General features: G+C 45.2%; 1 protein-coding gene and 1 long non-coding RNA gene across 3 annotated transcripts in view; one reads left to right on the forward strand and one right to left on the reverse strand.

Annotated features, from left to right (window-relative positions):
* LOC311018028 overlaps positions 1-13,648 on the forward strand; it is a 21,232-nt gene continuing 7,584 nt past the window's right edge. Inside the window, exons 1-3 of one of the 2 annotated variants that reach the window (XR_014597676.1) lie at positions 1-1,193; positions 1,270-1,321; positions 1,437-1,563. This is a non-coding gene — a long non-coding RNA (uncharacterized lncRNA). Of the gene's footprint in view, positions 1,194-1,269; positions 1,322-1,436; positions 1,598-13,648 lie in introns of those variants that run through there. The other variant, XR_014597677.1, reaches the window with a different exon arrangement.
* snrkb (SNF related kinase b) lies at positions 1,787-12,384 on the reverse strand. Its single transcript, XM_084016741.1, has 5 exons — positions 12,215-12,384; positions 11,017-11,420; positions 10,170-10,564; positions 4,411-4,552; positions 1,787-3,250 (listed from the first exon to the last, which is right to left on the reverse strand). The coding sequence occupies exons 2-5, from the start codon at positions 11,256-11,258 to the stop codon at positions 2,302-2,304; spliced, it is 1,728 nt and encodes a 575-aa protein (XP_083872867.1). The 5' UTR covers positions 11,259-11,420; positions 12,215-12,384; the 3' UTR covers positions 1,787-2,301.

Here is a 13,648-nt window from a genome sequence, read left to right on the forward strand (position 1 = left end):
AACCGTCATCCTGTTGATTTGATCCGTTTTAATAAATAAATACAGAAAAATAAGTTCATGGTTCCGTGGAGACGTGGTCCTAGTTACAATGCAGGTCAGTAGACACACTGAGGACAGGAACAAACAATGGAATTTTATCCCTCTTCTGCACAGATTTGGTGCTTCCATCGCTGATTAAATATAAACGATAAGCCGATTTAACATCCGCTCCTCGTACAGGAGGCGACAGCCCGAAATCCAATCTGTTGTACCCATGAAGCGACTGAGAGGAATATACGTTTACTGAGCCATACGAGGAAGATGTAGCTTATTGTAGAGCTTTGGTCTTCTTTAACTTTTACAAAAGTTCTTGTTTCAAAAGAGAGGGGAAAACAAATACAGTGAAAATACAGAGGCATTGAATGGTAAAAACAAAAGATAATACCACATGGAGGGACGCCTCGGCTACATAATAACATCACATCCATCAGTCCAAAGAAAACCTCCAGCTACAGTAGTCGCACTTCATCACTCGGTGGGTGAACAATGTCCCGTCAGAGCCAAGACACACGGAGGTATATCGTGATAAATAACAGTAACAACATGCACAAAGTCGCATATCTCCCCAGAGAATCAATATCTTTGTCACGTTATATATTAAAAAAAATAAAATAAATCCACACATCCAAAATAAAACTTGTTCTGAGCAAATATTAAAAATGGCGGATTCAAAATAAAAATACCATGGAAGACCTGCATCCCAATCGTATTACACAAGAGTGTTAGGACAACGTTGTTATTTATCAATTAGACATTATGATGAACAGAAAATAATATCCCCATCATCATCATCATCATCTTCGGCTTATATTACACAGCATCGTATCATATAACAGTCTTTAATGGAGCTTATATAGCGAAGCAGGCTGTGCAAAGGGAAGAGAGGAAGGAGTGCTGGTTCCAAAGCTCGCTCTAATTCATATATTATAAAATATGAAACCGTGGATCTAGCGAGGGCTTTTTTAGAGCTGACACAGTGGCCATGCATGTCCCGTATGAAACCCATCCCATCCTTGTAGGCACCGTTTTAAAAACTAACAGACCGACCATAGCTTATTCAAGAAGTCATGTCTGCCTCTTTTCTTCCGGTCTCCTTCCTTCAGGTCCAGGACCAGTTTCTAACCACAGGTCCAGGACCAGTTTCTAAACCGCAGGTCCAGGACCAGTTTCTAACCACAGGTCCAGGACCAGTTTCTAAACCGCAGGTCCAGGACCAGTTTCTAACCACAGGTCCAGGACCAGTTTCTAAACCACAGGTCCAGGACCAGTTTCTAAGCCACAGGTCCAGTTTCTAACCACAGGTCCAGGACCAGTTTCTAAACCATAGGTCCAGGATCAGTTTCTAACCACAGGTCCAGGACCAGTTTCTAAACCGCAGGTCCAGTTTCTAACCACAGGTCACATCGACGACAGCAGCAAATGCATGAGGTTCTACTAAAGTGTGCGTGTTTACACCAAATCCCCCCCCCAAAAAAATATTCAGACTATGTGGAGGAACCAGAGACTGTCTGTGGTCCCCCAGAGGTCTAGATAGTAGCTCAGAGACCAGACCAGACTATGTGGAGGAACCAGAGACTGTCTGTGGTCCAAACAACAAGGTCTCTGCTGTATTTATGTCTAGATGACCTTATTTGGAGTGTTGATGGAGCAGCTACAATGTTAGCGTAGCCTAGCACCATCAACCAGACTCCATTCAGAAAACCAGCGTTTTAAAAGTACTTAGGTCTGTCTGCAAGACCACAAGCTAACAAAGCATGACTCAGCACTTTTTACTGATCACCATCATGATGGAGTTGTTTCGGCATCATTTTTATCTGTTTATTGGAGTTAAATTGCAACAAATCTTGGGTTCATACTGCTGTAGTAAACCAGCCGATGTGTTTCTTGCTCCTCTGGATGATGTCATGAACTCAGACAGGACGCCGTTTGTTTTTCCCGGCGTATCTGGGACTTTCACAACACGCAGAAAGCAGCAATTCTGGTGATTTCAGCCGTCGGTGTCTACGATGGAGGTAAGCCCCGCCTCCCTCTCTGGTCGACTAGCGCCAGTGACAGGAAAGAACAACAACAACCGATCCCTGGGGTCAAACTTCGCTGGCGTGTTTGGTGTGTGTTTACTGTGCTGTACACCGTCTCGAGCTCAACACAAATGTTTGTTACGTGAGCACTGGGACGCTAGAACCCAGTGTTTGGGGGTGTGAAGCTGTACACTCTCTCTGCAGCAGGTAGACCAGCGTTTGGTCCGTCTGCACAGGTCCGGTTTTAGAGCACATGGCAGCAGTTGTACTGAGCCAGCGGCAGGATCTTGGGCTTGTTGTGCGTCGGGATGTTGAAGGCCAGAGCTTTCTCACACAGCGGGAACTGGAAGAGTCTCTCGCGCAGCTTCAAGCTGTGCCGTTTTCCCTGCTGGGGCGCCGGGGTCGCGTCGTCCCGGGGCGTCGGGGCGTTTTGGGGTTGAGATCTGGCCGTCGAGAGGTCGTCCCGTCCACCCTCCTCCTCTGTCTCTCCTCGTTTCTGCACCTCCTTCTTGTCCGGGGCGAGTGTGGGGGAGGACGGCGGGACGTAGGAGGGCTCGGGGAGGAGGAAGGGAGGAGGTTTGTTGGTGTTGTTGTTCGGTTCGGTCTCCTCGTCGTTCACTTCCTGCCCTCGACAGCACGGCACCGCCAAACCAGGCGGAGACGGCGGCGACGGGAGTTCGGGTGTCTGACTCGCCGGTTTGTCTCCGTGACTGACTGGCTGGTCCGAAATCACACACCCGTCATCCTCCTCCTCCTCCTCCTCCTCCTCCGCTATCTTGGCTAGGCTTCCTAACTCTTCTCGTTGTTCCTCCTCCCTGCACTCTTGTGACTCCTCCACTTCTTTCTCCTCCTCCTCCTCCTCCTCCTCGTCTTCCTCACAGATCTGCTGCAGCGCCGGCGGCTCTCTGGCGACCGGAGGCTCTTCGGCTGGAGCCGGGCGGAGGGTGAGGCTGAGGCTCGGCTGCCAGGGGCCGGGGAAAGCCTGCTGAGGCGGGGGCCTCGCCGCCAGCAGGTCCCCACACTCGGGCGCTCCTGAGCGGGGCGAGCTGGGGGAGAGGGCCCCTGAGAGCCAATGGGGCGGAGCCTCTGGGCTGAGCAGTGCGTCGTCCAACCCCTGCAGCCAATGATGAGTCTCGATCTCCTGGAGCGACGCACGGCGGCACGGCTCCTTCTGGAGCATCCTGGAGATCAGACTGCCGACAGACAGATTATTGTTATTATTCATAATAATATTCACATTTTGTGCATTTCCATGCTTTTCCAGCCCCTTCCAGCTAAACTCCATATTTGTACCAATCCAATGGTCAGTATTCAGTCTACTTATTCTGTCACTTGTTCATCACATTAAATGAAAAGTTATTGTCCTCTAAACAACCAACATGATGTTTGGAGACAGCTTTTTACAGAAGGACCACAAATGAAAGGAAAACTAATTCCACTAACAGATCCACAGAAATATAATCACCAACTATTTTCATCATCTGTTCATCATCAAAAGTCATTTTTCATAAAGAAATGTCAGAAAATGCTGTTTTCAGTCCCTCAAATATGGAGATCTTCTTTTCTCTGTTCTATCATAGATGTCATCACATACAACACACACTTCAAGACCTTAGTCTACATCCAAGCACTTTTCACACACATTCAAGTGTTTTCAAGGATTTCCAGCACCTGTACAACCCTGTATAAAGGTCGTCTCCACGCGTCTTTACATCCGACTGAAATAGAAACATCCACGTGGAACAAATGTCCAGGAGGTTGTTCTGTTCCGGTCGGCTGCTTTTTTTCTGAAATCAATGAATTTGCGACCCGAGGCCGAGTCACATGACGAGAGCCGGGTCAGAGGTTTTGGTTGGGGGGGGATTTATGCTTCTCGCCTTCTCAAAGAAACAGGAAATGAGAACACAAAGGTTCATTCAGGGCTTTAAAAAGCCTCACGCAGCTGTTTTACATCCAACCTGTAATGTGCTTTTCATTTATTTTTTTTAAATAGTAATCAGTTTATTTGATATAACACCTTATACAGACAAAGTCACAAAGAGCTTCACGTGATTAAAGATTGTGTAAGACCCAAACAGTAAAATGAGCAGGCAAAGGTTTAATACCACTGGAAATAAAAATAAAAATAAAAAATAATGAAAAGAAAATTCATTCATTAGTTCTCTGTTTAAAGTAATTTTTAGTGAGGAACCGAAGCCTCCGAGATAACTGGGACACCAAAACACAATCCACCGAAACGCAACACTGATAGGATTATTTCACGGTCAGCGGCTTCTTAACGCGAGGGATGAACTCGACCTGCGTCTGGAAATCTCAATCAAATCAATTTACAAAAAACAAAACACAAACTCACTCTCTGCAGTCTTCGGAGACGTGTTCGGGGACGCGGTAGCGGCAGTCCAGGATCATGACCAGGGTCTCACTGTCGTTGGTTTCCTGGAAGGGAGGGACTCCACAGACCAGCATGTACAGGATCACCCCGAGAGACCAGATATCTGGACCACACACACACACACACACACACACACACACACACACACACACACACACACACACACACACACACACACACACAGAAAAGCACAAAACATTACCCTCAAATAGCAAATCACGTCCCCTGCTATCAGAACATATTTAGAATTCAGTGAGCCTCATGTTTCATGAGGGGGATATTTAAAAATAAATGCCCTTTTTGGGTTTGACTTGAAAAAAAACAAAAAAAAAAAAAAACACCCCTGCGGTTATTTTTTCCAAAAGCAGCCCAAAGATGAGGTGAAAATCTCTCATCCTGTCCTACAAAATCTACATAAAAAAAGAGATCTGGATGCTGGAGAAAAAAAAACAACCTGACCCGGCCAGAAGCCGTCGGTGGAAATATGTTGTGGAAAACAGGGCAGGCAGCTGATTGGACGAAGCATCTGTCAATCAAATGCTTCGTCTTTAGGTCAATGAAGAAATACTGTCCAGTTCTGATAGAACTGAAGCTACTGCAACGTAAACCTCTTTTCAACAAGCAGACAGTGAAGTGCCATAAAGCTGCATTCTCTCTGCTGGCCACCAGGGGGCGACTCCTCTCTGGTTGTATAGAAGTCTATGAGAAAATTGTCCTACTTCTCTCTGCTGGCCACCAGGGGGCGACTCCTCTCTGGTTGTATAGAAGTCTATGAGAAAATGGTCCTACTTCTCTCTGCTGGCCACCAGGGGGCGACTCCTCTCTGGTTGTATAGAAGTCTATGAGAAAATGGTCCTACTTCTCTCTGCTGGCCACCAGGGGAAGACTCCTCTCTGGTTGTATAGAAGTCTATGAGAAAATGGTCCTACTTCTCTCTGCTGGCCACCAGGGGGCGACTTCTCTCTGGTTGTATAGAAGTCTATGAGAAAATGGTCCTAGTTCTCTCTGCTGGCCACCAGGGGGCGACTCCTCTCTGGTTGTATAGAAGTCTATGAGAAAATGGTCCTACTTCTCTCTGCTGGCCACCAGGGGGCGACTCCTCTCTGGTTGTATAGAAGTCTATGAGAAAATGGTCCTACTTCTCTCTGCTGGCCACCAGGGGGCGACTCCTCTCTGGTTGTATAGAAGTCTATGAGAAAATGGTCCTACTTCTCTCTGCTGGCCACCAGGGGGCGACTCCTCTCTGGTTGTATAGAAGTCTATGAGAAAATGGTCCTACTTCTCTCTTGATGTATTATCTCAGTAAACATTGTAAACATGAGTTTATGGTCTCAATCTCTAGTTTCAAGTCTTCTTCAATCCAGCATGATGTTCATTTAGTACATTATGGTCCATTTAGAGTCCACCAGACCAGAAAGTAAACTAAGCCACGCCCCCTAGCTGCCAGTAGCTCCTCACGGGACACCGATTGGTCGGTGCTCTTGCTTATCAGACACTAACACATTACTCGAAGACTGACTTGATGGATTCTCCTTAAAAAAGGCATTATTTATCGGCTCTGTTTCTTCTCTCGCCTCCTCCATATCTTGGACAGAGAGGTCAGAGGTCAGGGTATACCACAGGGCGGCACAGTGGTACACAAGGTTACGACAAGTTGTCCCCTCAAGGAAGTGAGACTACATAAGAGGGAAGTGCATGAGCTGAATGACGAATGGGTTTTATGTGTCGAAAAAGTGTGAAGCTTCAGACACACACACACACACACACACACACACACACACACACACACACACACACACACACACACACACACACTCACACACACACCAACAGTGCTGACAGTGTGTTCTTTCCCCATCTCCTCCCTTTTCCTTCCTTCCTCCCCCTCCCTCCCTCATCCTCATGCGGATGCGCGAAGAGGACAGTGGAACACACACACACACACTAACACACACACACACACACACCAAACAGAGGGCTTGTTGTGGTGTTGTGTGTCTATTCTGGTTTTTCCCTCATTTCTTTTTTCTTTCCTTCTGTCTCTCTTTGAGTTTCTCACGGCAAAAATCCCTCATATCATCATCTCTTCTGAGAATATACACAAACACACACATCTAAACAGTATTACTAGCATTCTGCTACCTCATGATGGACACATACCTCACTATGAACCACTATGAACATGCACCGTAAGCTATTATATAGCACTTTGTATATTTAAGTGATCATTCACTGGCATAATGCACCTTATATTATCACCGTATCTCTGCTCTACTCTATTCTAATACCTAAATATATCAGGGTAAAACATTTTTAATAAATAATATAAATATATCTTCCTTGTTTTGTTTCATATTATCAGTACAGTTTTTGTCGCTTGCCTCCGCTTTGTGCCCTTAATTGCCCCCCCGGGGGACAAATTAAGTTGTTTTTCCTAATTGAATTGAATTAAATAAGATGAGCAGCACCACTGCCTGTGCCATCAACTTGCCAATTAGTTGAATTTAAAATAACACGTTTAGAGGCAGAAGATAATCGTTGCAGGGATCGTCTTTACAGAAAGAAGGCCTGATGATGTCACAGCTGCCTTTTCTTATTCACTTCTTCATTCTAATAACCACATTAGAGAGATCATAAAAACCCAAACACTGTGGTTGTGTCACACCCTCATCCGTCACAACCATCAGCCATTGTCCCGCATCACACCCATGATGGTCCAAACAAGGGCCCTCAGTACACTCGTGTGCACGCCGCCCCGCCGCCGCCCCGCGAGCGTTATGTAACGGGGAGGAGACGCCGTGCCTTCTCTCAGCTCGCTGAGGAATATCACACCCTCACCGTCTGCCGACGGCACAAAAACCCTCTCACGTAACAGATCACAGGGTTCCTACACCTTCTCAAGTCAAATTCAAGCACTTTTCAAGCACTCCAGGTGCATTTCCATGCTTTACCAGCACCTTCCAGCTGTAGTTTGTAGTTCATATGTATAGAGAGAATGACAGTTTAAGGCACTTCAGAATTCTAACCACACGTCAAACACACATCCAACGCTTTATTTCCACTTCACAGCGGATTCAATGAAGTCAGGCAGGCTTCACCGTATCTGCTGAATGCAGAACTTCCTCCCTCACTTCCTCTTCGCCGTCATAACTCACGTTTAGGTCGCTGCAGGCAGAGCACATTCACACACATGCAAACTACTCATTCCTGAAGTTACAATCCGAATCTATAGTGCTAATTATGAAATAAAAAAGGCAAACATTTATCATGGGCAGTGTTTTAATATCATCCAACTGTAGGCTGTTTGTTTGCCAAAGGCGACGGAACAAATTGACCCCGGTGTGTCTCTCCTCTCGTCACATGACTGTCATCAAACACACACACACACACAAAGACACACACACACACACACAACAACAAACACACACACACACACACACACACACACACACACACACACACACACACACACACACACACACACACACTGCATACACTTCCAGCTGCCAGAAATATTAAAGACACAGAATAATCTGCGTGGAGGTTTATGAGTCACCTTACTAAGCTGAGATCACCAAAGTACATCTCTTCCTCTGTGCAGCTCAGCGTTATCACACAGCGGCCTACACGTATATTTAGCAGTGTGTGTGTGTGTGAGTGTGTGTGTGTGTGTGTGTGTGTGCATTTCTAATAAAGCGATGATGTAACCCTGGCATCCACAAAACAGAACGGAAACTTGAGCCGCGGTGAAACAGAAAGAAGTCTCGGAGGATATAATGAGAATAATAATAATAACAACAACGCACACAAACGGACTGAAATGGAAACAGGAAATAACATGAGACAAATAAAAAAGAGGAAGTAACGCAACATGTGAGGAGTTTCTTCACTCCACCGAGACGTGGCTGATTATGATGATTAAATTGATTGTTTTTTCTAAAGAAACAATATTTTTATTGCATCACAGACGGGACTACAATATGAAAATGTCACATTAGGAATATCCCGCCCAAAATAACTGCGATAATCCATTTCTTTCTCTTCCATGATGGCGACTCAGACAGCTCTTTGCAAATTACTCGATATTTTTGATTATCACCTCAAACTGTTTTGTCTTTTTTAATAACGATCTGCAACTTACACTTGGGCTAAACACGACCCAAACACTTCCATCCACGTCCGGCTTAGCGGCCCCACTTAGACCACTAACCTCTGTGAAGTCGACAAGGGATCAAATCCCACAGTTTCCCTTCAAACCCTACAACCAATCAGAGAGCAGGCCTCCCCTCTAACGGCTCACACATCCCTGCAGCACCTTTCTACTATGGATGAACGGGATGCATGGGACGTTCTCTTTATGCTGTTTGTCACACACACACACGCACACGCACACGCACGCACACACACACACACACACACACACACACACACACACACACACACACACACACACACACACACACACACAGAAATGCTTGCTTGGCAGTGTGAGGGACCAGTGGTGAGCTGCAGCGTTTGGTTCCCCTGCAGAACGTGCTGGCTTGCTTGGACTGACCCAGATACACACACTAATCCATTACGGACATTTTACATTTCACACACACACACACACACACACACACACACACACACACACACACACACACACACAGGCTAATCCAAACAGACACAATTAGGCTACGTTCACACTGCTCAATTCTGATTTATTGCTCCAATCCAAAGTTTTTCTTTCGCCAGTGTGAGCTGGTCACTCGGGTTGTCTCACAAAAATGGATTTTGTGCACCGTCACACCCATAATAATAATTATATAGAATAACTATTATCATTATAAATATGAATAATTATTTCATATATTATTTTATACATATCAAATAAATGTAATAATAATTTATATAAAACCACTAGTATTATTATTAATAAACATTTTATATATTATTATTATATAATAATTATATATTATTGATAATAATAATAATAATAATAATAATAATAATAATAAAGACACTGAAAGGAACGAGGACAGAACCTGATTTTAAGAAATAAAGTTGTGAAACGTTACATAACCGAAGCTCGTTTGTTTTACAGGAAGTGACTCTGGGAGGCAGGAGAACACCCAACAACTCGCCGGCCGGGACGAGGTCACATGCCTTTTTTCCAGGAAGTGGAAACAAAGACAATAAGATTCCACCAAGGAACAGGTTCTGGACAGCTGGAGTCAGCGGGGGTACAACCCCTGGGGATCGGGAGATAAAGATCTGCCCACGGAGAAGTTGGATGACTGATTGGTGGATCAGCGGACTCAGCCCTACGGAAGCCCATCAAGGACAAACCAAGAAGACATACAATGTACCGCGACCGCGAGCTAAGTATGCTAACCTTAGCCACGAAGAAAAGCAACTTGTTTTTGTTTTTTAACGTACGTGTAGGTTTTCCCAACTCCTGTTTTTAGATGAATTAAACAGTTGTACACTTGAATGTCTGCTTGTCTTCTGCTTTCAGAGCTCGTTATCAATTACATTATTACGAATATATAATATGATAAAGATTCAATACAATTATATAGTTTCTAGAGTTTGTGAGTCGCCCCCTGATGGCCAGCAGAGAGAATGCAAGTTTAAGGCACTTCAGCATCTTTAAATAAAACCGTCAAAAACACATTCAACGCATTTTCTTCATAGCGTAAATAAAAGTGTGTTGCTTATTAAGAGAAGTTTCTTACCGACGGCCGGCGCGTCGTACTCTTCTCCCAGCAGGATCTCGGGAGCGGAGTACGCCAGAGACCCACAGCTGGTTGCCAACATCGTCCCGGGTTGGAATAAGTTGCTGAACCCAAAGTCCGTCAGCTTCACCGCCCCCTGCTGGGGAAAGAACACCACGTTCTCAGGCTTCAGGTCCCGGTGGACCACGTGGAGCTGGTGGCAGTAGGACACGGCGCGCACGATCTGGGCGAAGTGGCGCTTGGCGGTGGCCTCGGCCACGCCGCCCTCGTGGCGGAGGATGTAGTCGTAGAGGTCGCCGCCCTCGGCCAGCTCCATGACCAGGTAGAGGGTGGTGGGCGTGTCGATGACCTCGTGGAGGCGAACTACGTTGGGGTGCTGCACCAGCCTCATGCACCTGAAAACAGATTTTATTGGTCAATCCACCAATATTATCCAATCTCAGATATAAAAGCTGTAATCTTTTGAATTCAGAAATGGTGTCATAACACAGTTTGTCCAGCAGGGAGAAAATAATAGTCGAATGATAAAATATGTGAATGAAAAGAGTTAAATAATAAAACATGTCAGATAAAATCAGGATATGTTTTCTGATAAAAGAAAGTTTTTAGAAGACCCATAAAAGAAGACACTATGCTAATAATTATGTGTGTATATATTTACATATAAACTGATACACATACGAACACGTATACATACATCAATATCACATGATAGTCCCTTATCGGTCCTATTTTTAACCTTTTTTTAAACTTCTCAAGAATAGAATAAGTTATATCCAAATCATCCCTTATCATTCAGACTCTATTTTTAACCTTTTTTCTAAACTTCTTAACTTCTATTGTTTACCTCACTTCCTGTAAGAGGTGGCTCGTTGCCATGACGTCAAGTTTCGTCTTGTCGATCATCTTGACGGCTACCAGTTGCCTGGTGATGACGTGACGAGCCAGTTTGACCACAGCAAAGTGGCCCCTGCCCAACGTCCGACCCAGGTGGTACAGTCCGCTGAGGTCGCAGCGTCCGCCGGGGTCGAGGCGTCCGTCGCCGGGGTCGAGGCGTCTGCCGGGGTCGGCCGAGGTCGCCTCTTCCATGTTTGGAACAAGGAGGGGATTCAGAGGGGACCGAACCTCGGGGCTTGGGGAGGATGGAGGGAGGGACGACAAGGGAAACGGGAGAATAGTTGTGTCGAGGTGTCGGGGGCAGAGGGAGGAGGGGGTGCAGGGCGGCTCAGGTCCTCACTGATGGGGGGTTGCCTGGCAACACACAATTAGACAAAACACACAATTAGACAAAAAAACGTACACTGGACCACAATGATACGTCACATCCTTCAAATAATGCAGAGAGAAATATGTGTGTGTGTTTATCATAGTCATGTATATAAGATGTATCAGGAGATAAGACTCTCAGCGGAGGGTCAATTATTTATTTCATCCTCTGCTGATACTGAAGTGGATATTGTGTTCGGCTCCGTCTCAAATAACACCCATCAGGCACAATCGGCACGCTGGATCAATAGTGTAACAGGAAACCATAATGCGTGTGTGTCATTAGTTCTGCTAAGAGGGGTCAAAAGGTGGCATTGGACCCGATGATGTCATCATTAGACACCCCCCTCTCTCCCCTACGGGAGGGGGGGGGGGGGGGGGCAACAAGTTCATCTCCATCTCCATCATCATGAAGACAAGCACCCCTGTCTACTTCATCACTGTCCCGCCGTTCATTTACTCCCGCGAGACAACACAGCGGGTTAAAGCCGACTCACGCGCCACCTCCGCTGGGGGGCGCGAGCGTCCAGAGGCCGTCCTCAAGACGGTTCTACGGTTTCACCGCCCCGGCACCCGGAGTCAGACTCACATACGCAGCTCAAAAAAAAAAACAATACAACCGCGAACTAGCAAACCTTCGCGGGGACGCGGGAACACAACGGCAGCTACGAAAACACAGGAGAGACCGACAGAGACAGAGAGACAGAGAGACAGACAGAGAGACAGAGACAGAGACAGAGACAGAGACAGAGACAGAGACCCCCCGGTACCCAACTTACCATCGTGGGGGCAAATATCCCGCAGCGGCGCTTCTTCCCGTCGCCGCGGTGAACTCAGACGCAGACAGCGGCGGCGGCGGCGCCTCCTCGCGCTCTTTCATAACACTCCATGTTCGCGGGACATGAGCACACATACTTTTCTCATGACCGCCCGCCTCGAGTGCTCCTTCCCAGAGTCTCTCTCCCTCGCTCTCGCTCTCTCTCCGCAGCTGTGTGAGCGCGCGCGCGCGTGTGTCCCGCTTCCTTCTGACGTCAATGCATTCCGACTCGCTCCCGCGGCGCAGCCTCGTCGTGCTCGCGCGCAGCGGAGAGAGCGAACGAGTGAATGGAAGTCCAACAACTTATGTAACTGACCTTTTCTCTGTGTGCTCATTAGCGGGGATAATAAGAGCTATTCCTCCCATTATAATTACGTGTTATTCATTCACACGGAAGACTCAACGGACGGAAAACATGTTTCTATTCATAACACGATCTCTCCCAAGGTATTTTTAAAGGATATTATCCAAGTTTATCACAATTACTCATTAAAAAATCAAAATATCGACATGAGTATACTAGTTCTATAGTTTATACTGGAGTTGTCTAGTCTGGTATACTAATATTTTAGCTTGTGTATTTTAAAGATCTATCTATCTATCTATCTATCTATCTATCTATCTATCTATCTATCTATCTATCTATCTATCTATCTATCTATCTATCTACCTATCTATCTATCTATCTATCTATCTATCTATCTATCTATCTATCTATCTATCTATCTATCTATCTATCTATCTACCTATGACCCCATCATAAATGTAGTAAATTGTCATACTGACCAATCCACATTCTTGAACTGGCTGCATTTAAAAGGCAATTTTTATTTTTATCTATAGGTTACAGAATATATATATATATATATATATATATATATATATATTCTGTAACCTATATATATATATATATATATTACAGTCTACTGGATGATCTCATCCCAGCTGCTCTTTGTTTCTTCCAGTCAGCCTGCAGAATAATGAGGCCATCTAGTGGTGCTTTTTTCTCTCTTTCTTTCGTTTCTCTCATATACACACCTGACTCAGCTCTAATGGCTTTATCCAGTTCTGTTGATATTTTAATATATTTCATTAAATTTTAATTTATTTGCATTTGATTCAAATTTAATGTATTTCCTGTATTTTGTTCTATTTTAATTGATTTCCTGTATTTTATCATGTCTTCATTTATTTCCTAATAAATCACAATGATAATTAAAAGGCCCTGGTGCCATACTGTCACTTGACTCCTCCCACCACCTCCTCCTCTCATGGCTCCAAACCAAACGCTGATTTATGGATAGAAAAAGGCCCAAACCCTGAACTATCTACCATTTATTATTATTTTTTGTCTTGTATGAATATTTATTTATTTTGGGTTTGGCGCCACCTGATG

The sequence above is a fragment of the Eutrigla gurnardus genome (genome assembly GCF_963514095.1).
Source record: "Eutrigla gurnardus genome assembly, chromosome: 9".
NCBI lineage: Eukaryota > Metazoa > Chordata > Actinopteri > Perciformes > Triglidae > Eutrigla > Eutrigla gurnardus.

Bases quoted from the DNA above. Each gene is read 5' to 3' on its own strand.
- snrkb (XM_084016741.1), bottom strand. From the start codon at position 11,258: ATGGAAGAGGCGACCTCGGCCGACCCCGGCAGACGCCTCGACCCCGGC. The intron at 10,565-11,016 runs GTAAACAATAGA...ATCTGTTTTCAG, and splicing joins CACCTCTTACAGGAAGTGAG to GTGCATGAGGCTGGTGCAGC. The intron at 4,553-10,169 runs GTAAGAAACTTC...TGTGTGGTCCAG, and splicing joins GTACGACGCGCCGGCCGTCG to ATATCTGGTCTCTCGGGGTG.